General features: G+C 38.0%; 1 protein-coding gene across 3 annotated transcripts in view; it reads left to right on the forward strand.

Moving 5' to 3' along the window:
• ATP13A4 (ATPase 13A4) overlaps nucleotides 1-19,362 on the forward strand; it is a 175,571-nt gene that overhangs the window by 98,897 nt on the left and 57,312 nt on the right. For all 3 annotated transcript variants that reach the window (XM_032298227.1, XM_032298228.1, XM_032298229.1), the window contains 5 exons: nucleotides 9,712-9,846; nucleotides 12,893-13,063; nucleotides 14,205-14,362; nucleotides 15,328-15,516; nucleotides 17,646-17,707. In XM_032298227.1, coding sequence (XP_032154118.1) covers nucleotides 9,712-9,846; nucleotides 12,893-13,063; nucleotides 14,205-14,362; nucleotides 15,328-15,516; nucleotides 17,646-17,707 — 715 coding nt within the window. The remainder of the gene's footprint in view (nucleotides 1-9,711; nucleotides 9,847-12,892; nucleotides 13,064-14,204; nucleotides 14,363-15,327; nucleotides 15,517-17,645; nucleotides 17,708-19,362) is intronic.

A 19,362-nucleotide genomic window follows, 5' to 3' on the forward strand; every position in this document is an offset into this window, starting at 1 on the left:
TACCCAGGCTGGAGTGCAATGGCGCGATCTCGGCTCACTGCAACCTCTGTCTCCTGGGTTCAGGCAATTCTCCTGCCTCAGACTCCTGAGTAGCTGGGATTACAGGCACACACCACCATGCCCAGCTAATTTTTTGTATTTTTAGTAGAGACGGGGTTTCACCATGTTGACCAGGATGGTCTCGATCTCTTGACCTCGTGATCCACCCGCCTTGGCCTCCCAAAGTGCTGGGATTACAGGCTTGAGCCACCGCGCCCGGCTATTAGTAACTCTTTTTGGCATCTATTTCAGGCTTGTTTATAATGTACACATGTAGAATATGAAGTTCAAAATACATTCTAGTGATATAATCAAACAAAGGAAATAAAATATTTTTAAGGGAATATAATTTTTTTTCTGGTTAAACATGTATTTATTTATTTATTTAGGTATATGAATAATTTCTTTAGTGGTGATTTCTGAGATTTCGGTGTACCCATCACCTGAGCAGCGTGCACTATACTCAGTGTGTAGTCTTTTATCCTTCAATCTCCTCCCACCCTTTCCCCTGAATCCCCAAAGTGCATTGTATCATTCCTAGGCCTTTGTGTCCTCAGAGTTTAGTTCCCACTTATGAGTGAGAACATACAATGTTTGGTGTTCCATTCCTGAGTTATTTCACTTAGAATAATAGTCTCCAATTCCATCGAGGTTGCTGCAAATGCCATTATTTCATTTTTTATGGCTGAATAGTATTCCATGTTACATATGTGCCACATTTTCTTTATCCATTTATTGATTGATGTGCATTTGGGCTGCTTCCATATTTTTGCAATTGCAAATTATGCTGCTATAGACATGCAGGTTTAAGTGTCTTTTTCATGTAATGACTTCTTTTCCTCTGGGTAGATACCCACGAGTGGGATTGCTGGATCAAATGGTAAATATACTTTTCATTATTCAAGGAATCTCCATACTGTTTTCCATAGTGTTTTTACTAGTATTCCCACCAACAGCATAAAAGTATTGCCTTTTCACCACCTCCTTGTGAACATCTATTATTTTCTGATTTTTTGATTATGGCCATTCTTGCAGGAGTAAGGTGATACCACATTGTGGTTTTGATTTTCATTTCCCTGATCATTAGTGATGTTGAGCACTTTTTCATATGTCTCTTGACCCTTGGTATATCTTCTTTCAAGAATTGTCTATTCATGTTCTTAGCCCAATTTTTGATGACATTGTTTTTTTCCTTGCTGATTTGTTTGAGTTCCTCATAGATTCTGGATATTAGTCCTTCAACAAAAGTATAGATTGCAAAGAATTTTTTCCTACTCTATGGGTTTTCTGTTTATTCTGCTGTTAGTTTTTGTGCTGTGCAGAAGCTTTTTAATTTAATTAAGTACCATCTATTTATCTTTTTTTTTTTTGGCATTTGCTTTTGGGTTCTTGGTTATGAAGTCTTTGGCTAAGCCACTGTCTAGAAGGATTATTCCAATGTTATCTTCTAGAATTTTTATGGTTTCAAGTCTTAGATTTAAGTCTTTGATCCATCTTGAGTTGATTTTTGTATAAGGTGAGAGATGAGGATCCATTTTAATTCTCCTACATGTGGCTTGCCAATTATCCCAGCACCGTTTGTTGAATAACGTGACCTTTCCCCACGTGATGTTTTTGTTTGCTTTGTCAAAGATCAGTTGGCTGTAAGTATTTGGATTTATTTCTGAGTTCTCTGTTGTGTTCCATTGGTCTATATGCCCATTTTTTATACTAGTACCATGGCGTTTTGGTGACTGGCCTTATAGTATAGTTTGAAATTGGATAATGTGATGCCTCCAGATTTGTTCTTTTTTCTTAGTCTTGCTTTGGCTCTGCGGGCTCTTTTTTGGTTCCATATGAATTTTAGGATTATTTTTTCTAGTTCTGTGAAGAATGATGGTGGTATTTTCATGGAAATTTATAGAATGATTTTGGCAGTATGGTCATTTTTACAATATTGATTCTACCCCTCCATGAGCATGAGAGCTATTTCCATTTGTTTGTATCATCTATGATTTCTTTCAGCAGTGTTTCGTAGTTTTCCTTATAAAGGTCTTTCACTCTTTGCTTAGGCGTATTTCTATGTATTTCATTGTATTTTGCAGCTATTATAAAAGGGATTACATTCTTGACTTGATTCTCAGCTTGGTCACTGTTGGTGTATAGCAGAGCTGTATTAATATGTGTACATTAATTTTGTATCCTGCTGAATTCATTAACCAGCTCTAGGAGCTTTTTACATGATTTTTAGTGTTGCCTTGGTATACTATCATATCATTCGTGAACAGCAACAGTTTGACTCCCTCTTTACTGATTCAGATTCACCTAATTTCTTTCTCTTGTCTGATTGCTCTGTCTAGAACTTCCAATACTGTATTATGTTGAATAGAAGTGGTGAAAGCAGGCATCCTTGTTTTGTTTCAGTTCTCAGGCGAAATGCTTTCAACTTTTCCCTATTCAGTATAATGTTGGCTGTGGGTTTGTCATAGATGGCTTTCATTACCTTAAGGTACGTCCCTGCTATGCTAATTTTGCTGAGGGTTTTAATCGTAAAAGGATGCTTGATTTTGTCAAATGCTTTTTCTGCATCTATTGAGATAATCATGTGATTTTATTTTTAATTTTCTTTATGTATCGCCTTTATTGACTTGCGAGTGTTAAATCATCCCTGCATTCTTGGTATGAAACCCACTTGATCATAGTGGATTATCTTTTTGATATGCTGCTGGATTCAGTTAGCTAATATTTTGTTGAGGATTTTTGCACCTGTGTTCATCAGGGACACTGTAGTTTTCCTTTTCTTTTCTTTTCTTTTCTTTTCTTTCTCTCTCTCTCTCTCTCTCTCTCTTTCTTTCTTTCTTTCTTTTTTTATTTTTGTCATGTTCTCTCCTTATTGTAAAGTAGTTTGCTTCACACTAAGGAGAAACCCTGTAAAGATCTTCATGGCTCTCCCCTGGACAGTTACCTCCCCAGCACTCTGCTCTACGAACTCAAGCTGCCAAGATCTCCATAGACACTCATCTTTGTGTTCCGAACTCAGGAGTTATCTGGACTTGGTCTGGGTTTCCCTTCTCTGCACAGTGGCTTGGAAACTTTTTAAAGAGAGTAAGCTTGGCAAATGTAGAACACCTTTATTTGTTTCCCATCTCTTTTGCTGTTTTATGTTCAGTGTCTAAAAACCATTGTTTTATATCTTTTATATGGTTGCTTCCAGTGGGAAGATAATTCTGGTCCTTTTTATTTTCTCTTGGCTGGAAGTGAATTTTTACCTTTTAAAAATACACTGGACACTGTTTTGTCCTTACTTTTTATGATAAAATGCTTTGAGCATATACAACAATAGAGAGAATACTATAATAAAACCTCATGTACCTGTCACCCAGATTAAATAATTACCAACTTATTGAATCTTTTTTAAAATCTGTTCTAGTAACTCCCCACCCTAGATTATTTTGGAACTATCCCAGATATCATATTTTATTTGAAAATATTTCAACATATAGCTCTGAAATATAGGGTCTTTTTAATTCTTTTATCACATCTTTTAAAACCTCATAATTTAAAAATAGTTATACAGGCAATGTTAAAATTTCCTCCGTAGAATCAAGTGCATGTGTAGACATACATGTGATACATATACAAGCACGTTTATTGCCCCTTGCTTTATTGTGCTTCAAAGATACTACATTTGTTTTAACCAAGTGAAGATTACTGAACAATCCTGCATTGAGCAAGTCTAGCCATGCCGTTTTTCTAAAAGCATTTGCTTTCTTCATGTCTCTGCGTTACATGTTGGTAACTGGAAATACATGAAACTTTTCCTTTGTGATTATATCTGTTATGGTGATCTGTGATCAGTGATATTTGATATCACTATGATAATTGTTTTGGGGCACCATGAACCATGCTCATGTAAGATAGCAAACTTAATCAGTGTCAGATGTCCACCAACTGGCCATTCCCATGTCACTCTCTTTCTTTCCTCGGGCCTCCCCACTCCCGGAGACCCAACAGTATTAACATTAGATTGATAAATAACCTTATGCTGGTTTCTAAGTATTCTAGCAAAAGCAGGAGTTACATGTTTCTGATTTTAAAATAAAGCTAGAAATGATTAAGTTTAGTGAGGAAGACATGTTGAAAGCCGAGATACACTGAAAGCTGGGACTCTTGTACCAGTTATCCAAGTTGTGAATGGAAAGGACAAGTGTTTGAAGGAAATTGAAAGCACTGCTCCAAAAGTGAACACACAAATGATAAAAAGTGAAGCAGCCTTATTACGGATATGGAGAAAGTTGTAATGGTCTGAACAGAAGCTCAAAGCAGTCACATTTCTGTAAGACAAAGCCTAATCCAGAGTCAGGCCCTAACTCTTTAATTCTAGGAAGGCTGCAAGAGGTAAGAAAATTACAGAAGAAAAGTCTGAGTCTAGCAGAGTTTGGCTTATGAGGTTTAAAGGAAGAAGCCATCTCCATACATAAAAATGTAAGGTAAAGCAGCAGTACCAGTTACGGTACTTATAAACCTCAGTAAGAATGTTACAAGTAGTCATTTTAATGATGTTAGTCACTGTTTCTAGGTCTTTTTAGAAAACATACTTAGGAAATAGTTTTTTAAGATAAAATGCATTATGAGGTCATACTGACCTCATAACTTCCAATACAAGTTTAGAATTCATGCTCACACTGACCTCATAATTTCCAATTCAAGTTTAGAACGAAGGGCTTTTTACTTTACATTATTCATTGTACTTGTGTTTCTCTTTTCTCTATACCAAAAGTTCTGATTTTTAATGACAGGAAGAGATTACTCTTTTGCTTTATCCCATTGTATATAATAATCTCAGAGTGACAAACCAATGCACTCAGCACTAATATAATTCCCAAAAACAATTTTAGATATTTGTAGAATTGTTTTTTCCCATTTGTGACATCCTATTAGAAATGTACAAATTATACATTTTTCAAAAATTTAGTTTTAAAGTCACTCAAAATAGTTTTCTATTGGTTATGCCAACAACTTGATAGGTTTATTTCGCTCCTTTTGCTTTAGATTTTACTGTTAGCTTTTCAAATTTATATTTGTATTATTTTGTATAGATATAGAAAATATCTACATGGTTTGAAAGTCAAATCCATAAGACAGAAGATAGTCAAGGCAGTCCGGTTCCTATCCCTCCCCTTTCTGCCTTATGTCTTCATTCTCTCTATAATCATCACTTTTGTTTGGTTTTTATTTATTCTTACATTTAAAAATATAAAAAGATTATATATAATATTCATAGCTGTATATTACACATACAAAATAGGATATATATTTATACTGCTGTTCTTTTAGATGAATAGAAGTATGTCAAGCATATTTAACCATATTTCCTGCTGTGTATAGTTTCCATATATAACTGTGTTTCCCAAGGACTATTTAGTATATGTAGATATTCTTCATTCATCATTTCCGCTGCATGGTACTCTCTTGTGTGGAGAGACCCATCGTTTATTCACTCAATCCTCTATTGAAAAAATTTTTCTCGGTTTTTTACTACTATAAATAGTGCTGTAATAAAAAGCTTTGCACAGGTACATATGTGTTTTCATATTTGCCAGTATATCTTTGATACAGATTCTGATAAGTAAAATTGCTAGATTAAGAAATAAGTGCATATGTACTTTGGCTAGAAAAATATTGCCAAAATTTCTCTCCATAGAGATTATGCCAGTTTGCATTTGCACCAGAAATGTGTCAGTGACTGATTCCCCACAATCTTGCCAATAGAATGTGCTGGAAAATTTGTAGATTTTTCTAATTATAAGGTGAGCAATGTTATCTAATACATGTCTCTTTTTTTAGAAAGTAATTTAAAACTTACAAAAAAGTTGCAAGAATAGTTTAACTTTTTTTCTAGAACTATTTGAGAATAACTTGCTGACATGTAGCTCCATGATCATGACCTGAATAACCTTTAGTGTGTATTCCTTTTCTGTCTTTTCTATCCTTCCTTCCTCCGTCCCTCCATTCCTCCCTCCCTCCCTCCTTCCTTCCTTCCTTCCTTCCTTCCTTCCTTCCTTCCTTCCTTCCTTCTTTCCTTCCTTCTTTCCTTCCTTCTTTTCTTTCTTTCTCTTTCCTATCAATACAGACTTGTTCTGTTGCCCAGGGTGCAATGATGCAATTATAGCTCACTGTAGCCTCGACCTCCTGGGCTCATGTCATCCTCCTGTCTCAGCTTCCAGTGTGCACCACCATGCCTGGCTAATTTTTATATTTTTTGCACAGATGGGGTCTACTGTGTATTTCTTAAAGACAAAGACATTTTCCTACTTGAAGGGCAGTATCATCAGGAAGTTAATATTCACAAATTTCTACCAACTAATGGTCAGACCTTGTTCATGTTTTGCCAATTGTCTCAATAATGTTCTAATAGAAAAGAGATATAGGATTACACAATGCTTTTGTTTACCATGTCTCTTTAATCTTCCACTTTTAGTTGAATTCTGTGACTTTCACTCTTCTGCCTCTGGTTATTTTAAAGAATGTACTCCAGTTTGAATTTGTCTGATGTTGCCTCTTGGTTAAATTCAGGTTATGCATTTTTGGCTGGAATATCACAGATATGATGCTGTGTTTTCACTGCTTCCTCTCAGGTGATACATAATTTCAATTTGTTCTATTACTGGTGATTTTAACTTAATTAATTAAATGATGTCTGCCAGTTTTCCTCATTGCAAATTTATTCTTTTCTTCTTTGTAATTAATGGTTATTTTGTTGAGAGACACTTTGAGATGATATAAATAAATCATCTTCATCAAATTTTCACTCACTAGTTTTAGTATACATTGATGTTTCTTGGCTAAATTAATTATTACTTTGATAGTTGCCAAATGATGATTTTCTAATGTTATCTCTCCTCCTACATTAATTAATTGTCATTTTGCTGCAAGGAAAATCTGTTTCTTCTCTTAATTTATTTATTCATTTACTTATGTCATTATGAACTCATAAATCCCTATTTTATTTGATGGTTATAGTTCTTTCTTATAATTATTTACTTTGATGTTCAAATTGTTACAAATTTAGGCAGTGAGAGCCCTTTAAAGTCGGCTTCGATATTTTTGTAATATGTCCCCATCATTCTGTGAGCATTTCTCTACTTAATGGCACAACAAGATGTTCTAGCTTATATTATGCTTCTCTTGGCCTAACCTGTACTCAGTCCTTTCTCTAAGGAACCCCTTTTATCAGGAGAAAGGGAATGTAGAAACCAAAATTTGGACACTGGATGTGCTCATTATTGTTGGTGTATAAACAAGAAGACTAGCAAACATATGTATATATTCTTATAATCACACAAATTTACATCCATATTATTTCTATCTAGTACATTGATATTTTTAATTGGAATCTATTACTAACGGGCTTGTTGTAGTTGTGTCTCTTTTATCTATTTGTAACTTCTTTTCTTCAGTGAAAAACCTGGCTGATTAACTTCAGTGTATCTAAGGTAATCCCCTCTTATCTGCAGGGGATGTATTCCAAACACCATATAGATGCCTGAAACCACGGGTAGTACTGAGTCCGATCACTGTCAGTTGGAACACATTTCTGTTCATGTCTCCGATCCACAAATGTAATGCCTTTACCATTTTAACTAAGCACTTACACATTGTGGTTGTAACGTTTGCAGTTTGAGGTGCGACAGCAAGCCTAGCACAAATTTCTTTTTCCTTCTTCACATCTTACAGATTGTTGATTTGTTCTTGCTGTAGTTCTTAGCAACCTCAGCATACAATTTTGTTTTCTTTCTTTAAGTAGAGAATGTTCACTTTTTCACTTAAAGGAAGCACTTTCCTGTTTCTCTTTGGCATAATGAATTTCCAGCATTACTATTCTTGTGCTTTGGGATACAAGTAAAATAAATAAAATAAGAGTAACTTGCAACAAGCACAGGAATGCTGCATCAGGCAATGTAAAAACCAGGTGACTGACAAAATGATAAACAGGGAGTGTACACAGCATGGATTCCTGTGCCAGGAGGGATGGAGCAGACAGTGCTAGATTCAATCACTCCACTCAGAATGGTGCACAGCTGAAAAAGTATACATTGTTTATTTCTGGGATTGTCCACTTAATATTTTCTGACTGCATTTCACAGAAAGTGAAAAACTGCAGATCAAGGGAGGCTACTGTACTGATTGTACCATTTCTGCTGGATACAACCAATCTTTTATCACCGCTGATGCTCCCACTGCCTCTCATCCCACTCCTACGTAGAAACCGTTTTCACCTTGCTCAGGTCTCAACATCCCACAGCAGGCCACTGCCACCATGGAGGCCCTTCTCTCCCTGCTCAAGCTCTGACACCCTGTACCAGGCCATGTAAACACCCTTCTGACCTGCTTAGGCTTCAGTACCCCAGAGCAGCCTGCAAGCCCACCCCACCCAGCCCCCTGCAGGGATGCCTATCTTGCATAGTCCCTAATGGCTTTAAGACTGAATAAGGACAAAAAGAAGTAAAGGCAGGCAGGCAATCAGAAAGGGAGGAGAGCTTTCATTTTTCTTATCATGGGTAAGAATGAACAGCTTCGTAGACACTTAACACACCACTTGTGTGTGTGTGTGTGTGTGTGTGTGTGTGTGTGTGTGTGTGAAGTGACAATATCTAGCAATTTTGCTATACAGTTATTTGCTGGAGATCTCTTTTTCAAAAGGAACTCTATATGCATTAGGATTTTTTTGTTTTGTTTTGTTTTTGAGGCAGGGTCTTGCTCTGTCACCCAGGCTGGAGTGCAGTGGCACGACCTTGACTCACTACAATCTCAACCTCCTTAGCTAAAATTAAGCAATCTTTGGGCCAGGCACAGTGGATCACACCTGCAATCCCAGCACTTTGGGAGGCTTAGGTGGGTGGATCACGAGGTCAGGAGTTCGAGACCAGCCTGGCCAAGATGGTAAAACCCCATCTCCACTAAAAATACAAAAATAACCTAGGCGCAGAGGTGGGCATCTGTAATCCCAGCTACTTGGGAGGCTGAGACAGGACAATGGCTTGAACTTGGGAGGCAGATGTTGCAGTGAGCCGAGATCACACCACTGCACTCTAGCCTGGGTGGCAGAGCAAGACTTTATCTCAACAACAACAACAAAATTAAGCAATCTTCCCTCAGCCTCCCAAGTAGCTGGGGATACAGGTGTTATTTTTTTTATTTTTTGGTGAAGATGAGCCTCCTGCTATGTTGTCCAGGTTGGTCTCAAACTCCTAGGTTCACATGATCTTCCCACGCTGGGCTCCAAAAGTGCTGGAGTTATAGGCATCATTACCATTTTCCTAACAAAAGTAGCCTTAATATACTTAATGCAATTCACTGTAATATACTTAATATACTGTAATGCAATGCCACTGTGCTCAGCTGGGACTATTAACCTTTTATATGTAATGTAAGTTTCAAATTTGTTTCTGAATTTGTCATTAGTGTTTTTTTTTAGTTATTATTTTGCCACACAAAGGTTTTTATTTTATTTTCTAATTTGTTAAATTTTTTTTCTTTTTGTTTTCAAATTTTGAATCAAGGTTGAGGGATGTTCCCCTTTAAAAAAAAAAGCGTTGGTTGCTTTTTCATTGATATCCAAGTTAAATAGATGTTGGATTATGTTTTTGTGGGAAAATAACCTGACTCAACCCTGTCTCTTTACACTTTCAGCTGGAGTTCAAGAGCTGGAATCACGTTTCCTGGTGCCTGGAGATTTGTTAATTTTGACAGGGAACAAAGTACTAATGCCGTGTGATGCTGTTCTGATTGATGGCAGCTGTGTGGTGGATGAAGGCATGCTGACAGGTACAGTTCCATCCCCACAGCTGACAACCTCTGTGGGCTGGCCATACTTCACGCTACTGTGGTCCCTGCTCCTCTTCTACCTAAGTGACGATGGCTGGCTGCAAAGCATCAGCTGCTATGGGACCTTCTTGTTTCCACAAGTCTTACTTAGTCCTGCTGTGGATAGATCTGAGGGTTCAAATTAAAGCTCTTTCTATGTATTAAGCTTGATACAATGTTAAGTGTTTGCATGTTTAGTATTTCTTTCTTGAACAAAAGATTATTACAGCCTTCTCATTTACTTTGATTGTAGAGATCATTAGAGCTTTCAGAATTGTCTGTTGCTTTTATGTTTGTTTATCTTAAATGAAACATGTCTTCAAATAAACTTGGAGGGTTTGAAAAGCATCAGCAACATCCTGAAACCCATGAGAGTCATCCAAATTCTCCCTGGCCTGGCTTGAATGTGTTAAGAAATTCATGATGCAGCATTTGGTAAATCTGCTACTTCCAAAGTATACCCTGGGTATTTTGGACTAACTGTAGTTCATTTTCAAGTGGCATGCTGGATCTGGGTGGGACCTGTGAGGCTATCTCACATCACAGGTATGACAAGTGAGGTCCAGAGAGAAGTGACTTGCTTAAGGTTACACTAGCTTGATTTGTCACTTGCATCGCGTAGTGATGAGATGTTTGGCCGACAATGCTATAAGATAAAGAAGAATCATAAAGTAGTTCTTGGAGATGAAATGAGAGGCTGTGAACACACAGAGACTGTGAATGCACTCTCATTGGTAGATTGTGGTTCCCATTCAAGTTCAAATGAAATCCATTTTTCTCAGCACCCCAGAAAGGCATATAATGGAGGCACGTGTACACACCTTCTTTCCATGTTAGCTTACAAAGAATAAATGTGTGGCAGGTCATGTCAAGTCATGTTCTTTCCCCTCAAAAATCCATACATTCATAAAATTCCTGTAATGCTGGGACCTTTGCAGTGCCAAGTACCATTTTCCTAACAAAAGTAGCCTGAATGTACTGTAATGCGATTCTGACTTTATGTTGACCACTCTGCAAATGCCAGAAGAAGACTTTAGAAACTTGTTCCTCAGAACAGACCACAGTTATTTCATGACTTCATTCATTATCTTGTATTAGCACTTCAAGCCTCTGCAATAGGCCCCTCCCACTGCACTGGCAAAAGTTGCCAGAGTCCCAGTTGCCAAATCCAATGGATTCTTTAAATTTCTTTCTTTTTGAGACAGAGTCTCACCCACTCTGTTGCCCAGACTGGAGTGCAGTGGTGTGATCTCTGTTCACTGCAAACTCTTGTCTCCCAGGTTCAAGTGATCCTCTCATCTCAGCCTCCCAGGTAGCTGGGATTACAGGCATGTGCCACCATGCCTGGCTAATTTTTATATTTTTAGTAGAGACGGGGTTTCACCATGTTGGCCAGGCTGGTCTGGAACTTGTGACCTCAAGTGATCCACCCTCCTGGGCCTCCCAAAATTCTGGGATTACAGGCATGAGCCACTGCACCTGGTCTGATTCTTTAGATTTCTCAACTTATTGTCCTCTCTGTTGCATTTGACTATTCTGACCAGCTCTCTTTCTGAAAACTTCTCTCCTCTATAACTTTCTAAGATAATTCTCTCTCTCCAAATCCTTCTACCATTGAATATACCCATTCAGTTTCTTCTGCTGTTCCTTTTCCTCCATCTCCTGAATTGTCGGTGCTGCTCATGTACATCCTTGTCCTTTCCTCTTCTCACCCTATACGTGGTCTCTAAGTAACCTCGTCTGCTTCTGTGGCTTTAATTATCATCTAGAAGCTGATGAGCTCTGGCTAAATATCTCTAGTCCAGCCCTCTCATTTGAGCTCCAAATCCAAATAAATCTCAAACTGCCAACAAGTCATCTCAACATGGTCATTCTTCAAGGCAGCTTCAACTCACAGTGGCCAAAAGACAATTCTTTCTCTCCTCCTATAATCCCTATTTTGAGGGAAATGTTGCCCTCTGCTTATTCTCCGAAGTCAGGAACTAGAAAGGCATTGTAAATTTCTCTATCTCTGTGACCTGCCAATACAAACATTCTCTCAAATTTTGTAGCTTCTTAATTCCTTTTTTTCCTTTTCTGAGACAGAGTGTCACTCTGTTGTCCAGGTTGCAGTGCACTGGTGTGATTTCTGCTCACTGCAACCTCCACCTGCCAGGCTCAAGTAATTCTCATGCTTCAGCCTCCAGAGTAGCTAAGGTGATAGGCACATGCCACCACACTTGGCTAGTTCTGTATTTTTAGAACAGACAGGGTTTTGCCATGTTGTCCAGGCTGGTCTTGAACTCCTGGGCTCAAGCGATCTGCCTGCCTCTGCCTCCCAAAGCACTGGGATTAAAGGTGTGAGCCACTGCACCCAGCCCCACTTCCTGTTTCCTGAATGCAGTGCTTCCTTTCTATCCCCACTGCCAGCTGTCATAGTTCAGACCTTATCCCTTGCAACTGGGATTCCTGTGATTATTTCCCAATTGGATATCCAGCCTCCAGCCTCACCCAACTTTGATTCATTCCCTGTGCTGTGGCCAGAGTGTTCTCTCTATACATAAATATAATATTACTCTCATGATTAAAGTGGTTGAATCTCTCCGCATCCTCCTTCAGTCACCAGTGCCTTTAGATATACGTGTGGGCACTCAGGACTCTCCGTGCTTTGGCTGCTACATAGCTCTCATGGCCCTTTATTCTCCACACTCCACATTCTGGACTGCACTATTGTGGTTCCCTAAATAGTTATGTCCAGCTGTTTTGACATCCATGTTTGATTTACAGTACCCATCGTATTTATAATACTGTATTATACTTATTTGTTTATATATCCATCTCCTACTCTAAACTACAGACCTCTCAAAAATAAGAACTATGTTTATGCTTGTATCCCGAATACCTAGGGTTGTCTGTGCCGCATGGTAGGCTCCCAAAAAAATGTCTGTTGTATGATGAGTGGGTGCAGGCATGATTTAAATGAGGGAAGGCATCCTACCTCACAAAACGAGATGCTTGTTTTCTGTAGGAGAAAGTATTCCAGTCACCAAAACTCCGTTACCCAAGATGGACAGCTCTGTGCCCTGGAAAACGCAGAGTGAAGCGGATTACAAACGGCATGTTCTCTTCTGTGGAACAGAGGTTATCCAGGCCAAGGCAGCTTGCTCTGGGACCGTGAGAGCAGTGGTGCTGCAGACTGGTTAGCATCGCCTCCTATGTGTTATTTTTAATGATATGTTTTTGCCCAGTTTGTCTAGTGCCTTAAATTTATTAGCTTAGGAGAAGCTTTTTTTTTCTTTATAATCCTATTTTTTTATTTTTAATTTTTGTGGGTATATAGTAAGCTGTATATATTTATGGAGTACATGAGATGTTTTGACACAGGTCTGCAATGTGAAATAAACGTATTATGGAGAATGGAGTATCTGTCCCCTCAAACCTTTATTCTTTGAGTTACAAACAATCCAATTATACCTTTTAAGTTATTTAAAAATATGCAACTAAGTTATTATTGACCACAGTCACCCTTTGTGCTATCAAATACTTGGTCTTATCATTCTTTCTATGTTTATTTTTTTTTGTACCCACAAGTAAGGAGAAGTATTACTTACCGGTACAAAACAAACCAAATATGTATAAATCCATATTTTTTCAATATTAATTGAACTACAGCATATGCCTGTTAGTAAAAATGATAGTATAGGTAACAATAATTATTACATATGTGCTTTGCAGTATATAAACTTTTTCAACATGTCAAACAAGCAGAGCAGAGATGCTTACTGTTTCTACTGTGTCCATGAAAAGGCTGAGGCCACACAATTCAAATGAACTTTAAAAAATACCATGGCCAGCAATAGACAGAGCTGGACCTAGAACTCAGGGCTTCTAATCCTGAATCCCAAGTTCTTTCTAGGCTGGGCTAGAAACTGAAAATTTAAACTTACAAGTATTAGAAAAGTGAGTCCATCAGTATCTAGTAGACCCCTTAATTTTAATTCAAGTGACATGCCTGTGTGTGCACGCATTTGAGTCATTTTCCTAAAATAAAATTATATTTGGCAAAGCTGTGCGGAGCACCCAGTATGGTGGTTTCCTATCTCTGGGACTCATTGAAATGGGAAGTAGAGGGAAGGAAGGCCAGAGAGAGTACTGGGCTCTGAGGTAGGTAATTCCATTCTAGCATTTATGTATTTTTCTAATTATCTTTCAATTGCCTTTGAGCTTAAACACTGTTTAAATATCAATAGAGAAAAACAAAGGCAATGTTGAGGTTTGGAAGAGCACTAGCGGTAGTATTGGTCATCCTGAGAGTGTGGGATGTGTGTTTGTTGTTCCAGGATTCAACACGGCAAAGGGAGACCTTGTGAGATCCATTCTCTACCCCAAGCCAATGAATTTTAAGTTGTACAGGGACGCTATCAGATTCCTCCTGTGCCTTGTAGGAACAGCCACCATTGGGATGATCTATACTCTGTGTGTCTATGTGCTTAGCGGGGTAAGCTGTCTTTGCTCTTTTACTAAATTCATACATACTCATCTATATATGTTTTGTACTGTACCTGTTGGCCTTAATCTAGGATGTGGTTTACAAACCTGGGAAATAAAGCCAAGAACTGAAACCTGTATATAGATTTCCAGATCCCAATAAGCAATTGATCACTAAGTTCCTTAATAACAAACAGATTTCATGGGATATTGGGATAAAACAGTTTATTTATTGATATATCAATATACTTCTCTTTTCTCACACTTTATACCATTTTTCTTTTTCAATCTGAAAATATATTTATTCTCAGATATTCTCAGTGTGATATGATGGCTAAGAGTTCAGGTTAAGTTTAAATACCAGTTGTGTGACCAGAGCAAATTAATTAATCCCTCCTAATATCAGAGCTGTTGTCTGTAACATGCTCATAATCTCAGAAAATTATGGTAAAGATTAAATGGGATAACATAAAGTGTTTCATTTAATGTCTAGCATACAGTAAAAGCTAATAATAATGAGTTACTTATAATTATTGCTCATTTTTTATTCAAATTCAGGTCACAATGATCTCTTCCACTCCTGCTTCTTTTTCCAAGTCCAAGGATATAATCTAATAAATAGAATGCCATTTCTTACCATCTTAACCTGAGAATATCTGAGAATATATTTACTTCAATAAAGTAGCCTTTTTATAGGTATTGAGTGAGGGATTTTAAATAAAATCAGATACCCAGTTTTGGTGAGGTCATGACAGACTAGTATGTTATTCTCTGTTAGTAACAATATAAATCACATGCTTTTTGAAATTGCTATTTGGCAAAAGATATTGAGAGCTATAAACATGGTCATGCTTTTAACTCACTGACATCATTTCTTGAAATTTGACCTAAGGAAGTAAACAAAAAGAAGGAAAAGAGTCATATGCTGTTCACTAGTGATTTGCCTCTAACAATGAAAGAATTACTGTTGTCCAGGAACCTCCAGAGGAGGTGATGAAGAAAGCCCTTGACGTCATCACAATTGCGGTTCCTCCTGCTCTACCTGCTGCTCTGACCACAGGCATTATCTATGCCCAGAGGAGGCTGAAGAAGAGAGGCATCTTCTGCATTAGCCCCCAGAGGATCAATGTATGTGGACAGTTAAACCTTGTTTGCTTTGACAAGGTATGTGTGTTTCATCTTTATTCTTCTCATCATTTTTACCATCGCTGTCATCATGTGTATGTACTTTTACCTTCTTGCAAGGCAGGGGACATAGAGTGTGGGTACCTGTCTTCATTTTATCCCTGGTTAGATGCATGATCTGGGAAAGATATGTCTCTTGAGCTCACAGAGTCTAAGGTTTAGAGGATAAATGGGTACTAAATAGGAGAATCTTTTTGGGTCCTTCCAGCTTTAATATTTTGTGAAAGCAATTAAAATAGCATCCTGTTTCTCTGCAGTCAAAGCCTTCATACAAAGAACAAAATTTAAAACCTTTACTATCACTGCTGTATCCTGGATGCTAAGAATATTGCCTGGCATATAGTTAGTGTGCAACAAATACGATTGAATGAACAAATACAAAAGGAAGAGTTTATTAAACTGCGCCTTACTATGAGACTCCTACCAAACTTCTACTATATTTTCCCATTTGTAGTTTATTGCTTAAAATTACCCTTGATTATTTGTCAGTTATTTGCAACCAGCCTCTTAGTCTACTGTCTCTTTATTGTATTTATTTACTCTGTACACACATATGCTGGGGTGAAGGTGGGAGTTGTAAGAGGATACGATGGAAATGCCTTTCCGGGCATTGTGAGAAGGTGAGCATGAGTCAAAGCATGGAGTTAGGAAAGGAAAACAGTATGGTTTTCACTAGAGCAGGATGTTGGTAATGGGAGAAGCTATCTGTGGACCTTGACTGTCTGGCTAAGAAATTGTTTACATATATTTTAAGGAGCGGAGAGTTATTGAAGCTTTTGTTGCTATTGTTGACTTTTTTTAAATTCACTTTTTAAATGTGGTAAAATACACATAACATAAAATTTACCATTTTAACCATTTTTAAGTACACTGTTTGCTGGCATTAAGTACATTCTCACTGTTCTGTAACCATCACTACTATTCATTTTGAGAACTTCTTATATTTTCCCAAACTGAAACTACATTCATACAACAGTACAAGGTTTTGATAGTTGAGAATTAGTGGGATCAGGGCTGTATTCTATAATTTTTGGAATATCAGAAAGATCTACCAAGAACAGAAAGTCAACATGACTGTTGCTACCATTTTTGTATTATTTTGCGATCAAACTAGCAATGTAAGAAATGGCATTCTATTTATGAGATTATATCCTTGGACTTGGAAAGAGAAACAGGACGGGAGAGATCATTGTGACCTGAATTTGAATAAAAAATGAGTAATAATTATGAGTAGTTATGATTATTATTAGCTCTTACTGTATGCTAGATATTAAATAAAACACTTTATGTTATCCCATTTAATCTTCACCACAACTCTCTGAGATTATGACCATGTTACAGATAAGGGTTCTGATCTTTAAAGGAATTGAGTGATTTGCTCTCATCAGACAGCTGGTGTTTAAACCTAGCCTGAACTCTTAACCATTATATTGCACTGAGAGAAATACCAACACCTTTTTTTTTTAACCAAATAGGTATCAAATAGCAAGCCATTTCTTTCAAGTCTTGTCACACACAGTGCCCTGTAGGTGAAAATTCTACTCTATTATTTATTTTAATGACATATTTTAAATGTCTGCTATGAAACTAGGACTCTTCCATTTTATAGCTCTTATAGGCTTACCAAGGACTTTCCCATCCATTCAGTCTACCAGTAGAGCCTGAAAACAATCCTCTGAAGTTGTAAGGAAGACGCTGCTTTTGTTGTTGTTATTGTTGTTATGGGGGACAGGAAGGTTCAAAAAGATTAAGTGCCAGCTTGTCAGACAACTGGCATGAGCTCATCGACGCTTCCACCAGGCACTCTAGAGACCCGCCCATGGTGCACCTCCTTGAAGTGTTGATCCTGTTAATATGTTCGTGAAGTATTTTCCCATTAAAAAAGACATTATTTGTCTACACTATGGTGTCTTCACTATGGGACCACTGTAATTTTTCTTTTTTTTTTTAAGTAGGGAGGCAGTCTCGCTATGTTGCCCAGGCTGGTCTCAAACTCCTAAGCTCAAGTGATCCTCCTGCCTCAGCCTCCCTAGTGCTGCGATTACAGGCAAGAGCCACTGCCCCTGGCCTGGATCTTCAGAGTAAACGGAGTATTTGTTTCTGTTTAGACAGGCACCTTAACAAGGGATGGCTTGGACCTCTGGGGAGTTGTGTCCTGTGATAGGAATGGGTGAGTACCTTGGACTCAATTCATCCTAGCATCTCTTTTTCCAAAATCCCATGTTTTCTCTTGAAACTACTAATGGAGACATTTGGACTTTGGTGAACAATGATTACCAAAGTATTTTCTTTTAATTTCTCTTCTTGAATTCTTCAAAGCCTCAGTAAAACATGGACATTTCCCCTCATTCCCAGGCCCAGTTCCATGCCACTCACAAATCCAGAAGATGAAGTTTTGACACTGCATTCAAGTCCTTGCTAAAATGTAATTTGCTTCCAGCATGAAGTTGACTCAGTATAAGTAATTTAGACATTACCAGGACATTGTCCTTTAAGGAAGTAACATTCTTTGTACAAGCTGAAGCCTCTTGATGTGTGATGGAGGAGGAAAAGCCGTGCACTTACTTTTGTACCCTGAATTTCAGGAAGAGGAACATTTGTAGAACTGTAGCAAGCGTACTCATTTTTCTTGGTATTCTAATTTTGAGAACTTTACTTTCTGGTTGCTGGAAACTCCTTCCTTTCTCTTTCTTTTCTTTTCTTTTCTTTTCTTTTCTTTTCTTTTCTTTTCTTTTCTTTTCCTTCCTTCCTTCCTTCCTTCCTTCTTTCTTTCTTTCTCTCTCTTTCTTTCTTTCTTTCTTTTTCTTTTTTGAGATGGAGCTTTTTTCCTTCCTTCCTCCCTCCCTCCCTCCCTCTCTCTGTCTCTCTCTTTCTTTCTCTCTTTCTTTCCTCCCCTCCCCCCCCCCCCCCCCCCCTCCCCTCTCCTCTCCTCTCCTCTCCTCTCCTCTCCTCTCCTCTCCTCTCCTCTTTTTCTTTCTTTCTTGAGTTTTGCTCGTGTTGCCCAGGCTGGAGTGCAATGGCACTATCTTGGCTCATTGCAACGTTGGCCTCCCAGGTTCCTGCGATTCTCCTGCCTCAACCTCCCAAGTAGCTGGGATTACAGGCGTGTGCCACCACGCTCAGCTATGTGTATTTTTAGTAGAGACAGGGTTTCACCATGTTGGCCAGGCTGGTCTCAAACTACAGACCTCAGGTGATCCGCCCGCCTCGGCCTCCTGAAGTGTTAGGATTACAGGCATGAGCCACCACACCTGGCCAAACTCTTCTTTCCTAGCAAGAAAAGACACTGTTTTGGCAGTTTTCAGCACGGTGTGGTGAAGATTTGCACATCCCCCTCCTGTGGCCCTCTTGTGGCCATGTTTGAGTTTGCGTCTCTGCCTGCTTTTTCTCCTTCAGTGGGATCAGAACATGAAAGGTGATGCACTTGTCATTTATGTTTTGTTTGAAAATAAAAGTTTTTTCCTCAAACACTTATAACTTAAATCACAGAGCATTTTGTACATGCGAGGTTCATTGTGGTTCTTTTGCATTATACCAGATGACAAGTAATTTATCCATAAAATATGTTAATTACACATAGTTTAATAATTGTCATATTAAAATACTATTTAGAAAGAAGTCTAATTCCTGGATTTAAAAAGTGATCCTATGCTTCTAACCACTTTAGTCTACAGAAGAAGCCTCTTAAAGTGTTAAACTCTAAAGTTCTTTTCATTTTTCCTAGAAGATAGATTTGGATATATACTTTCTCTCATGGTTCATTAGTGATTTTGTTTCAGCTTCTACAAAATATGTGTGCATTTAATCAAATATGTGAACATCTTG

The sequence above is a fragment of the Sapajus apella genome, unplaced genomic scaffold, assembly GCF_009761245.1.
Source record: "Sapajus apella isolate SASKATOON/1434 unplaced genomic scaffold, GSC_monkey_1.0 scaffold38, whole genome shotgun sequence".
NCBI lineage: Eukaryota > Metazoa > Chordata > Mammalia > Primates > Cebidae > Sapajus > Sapajus apella.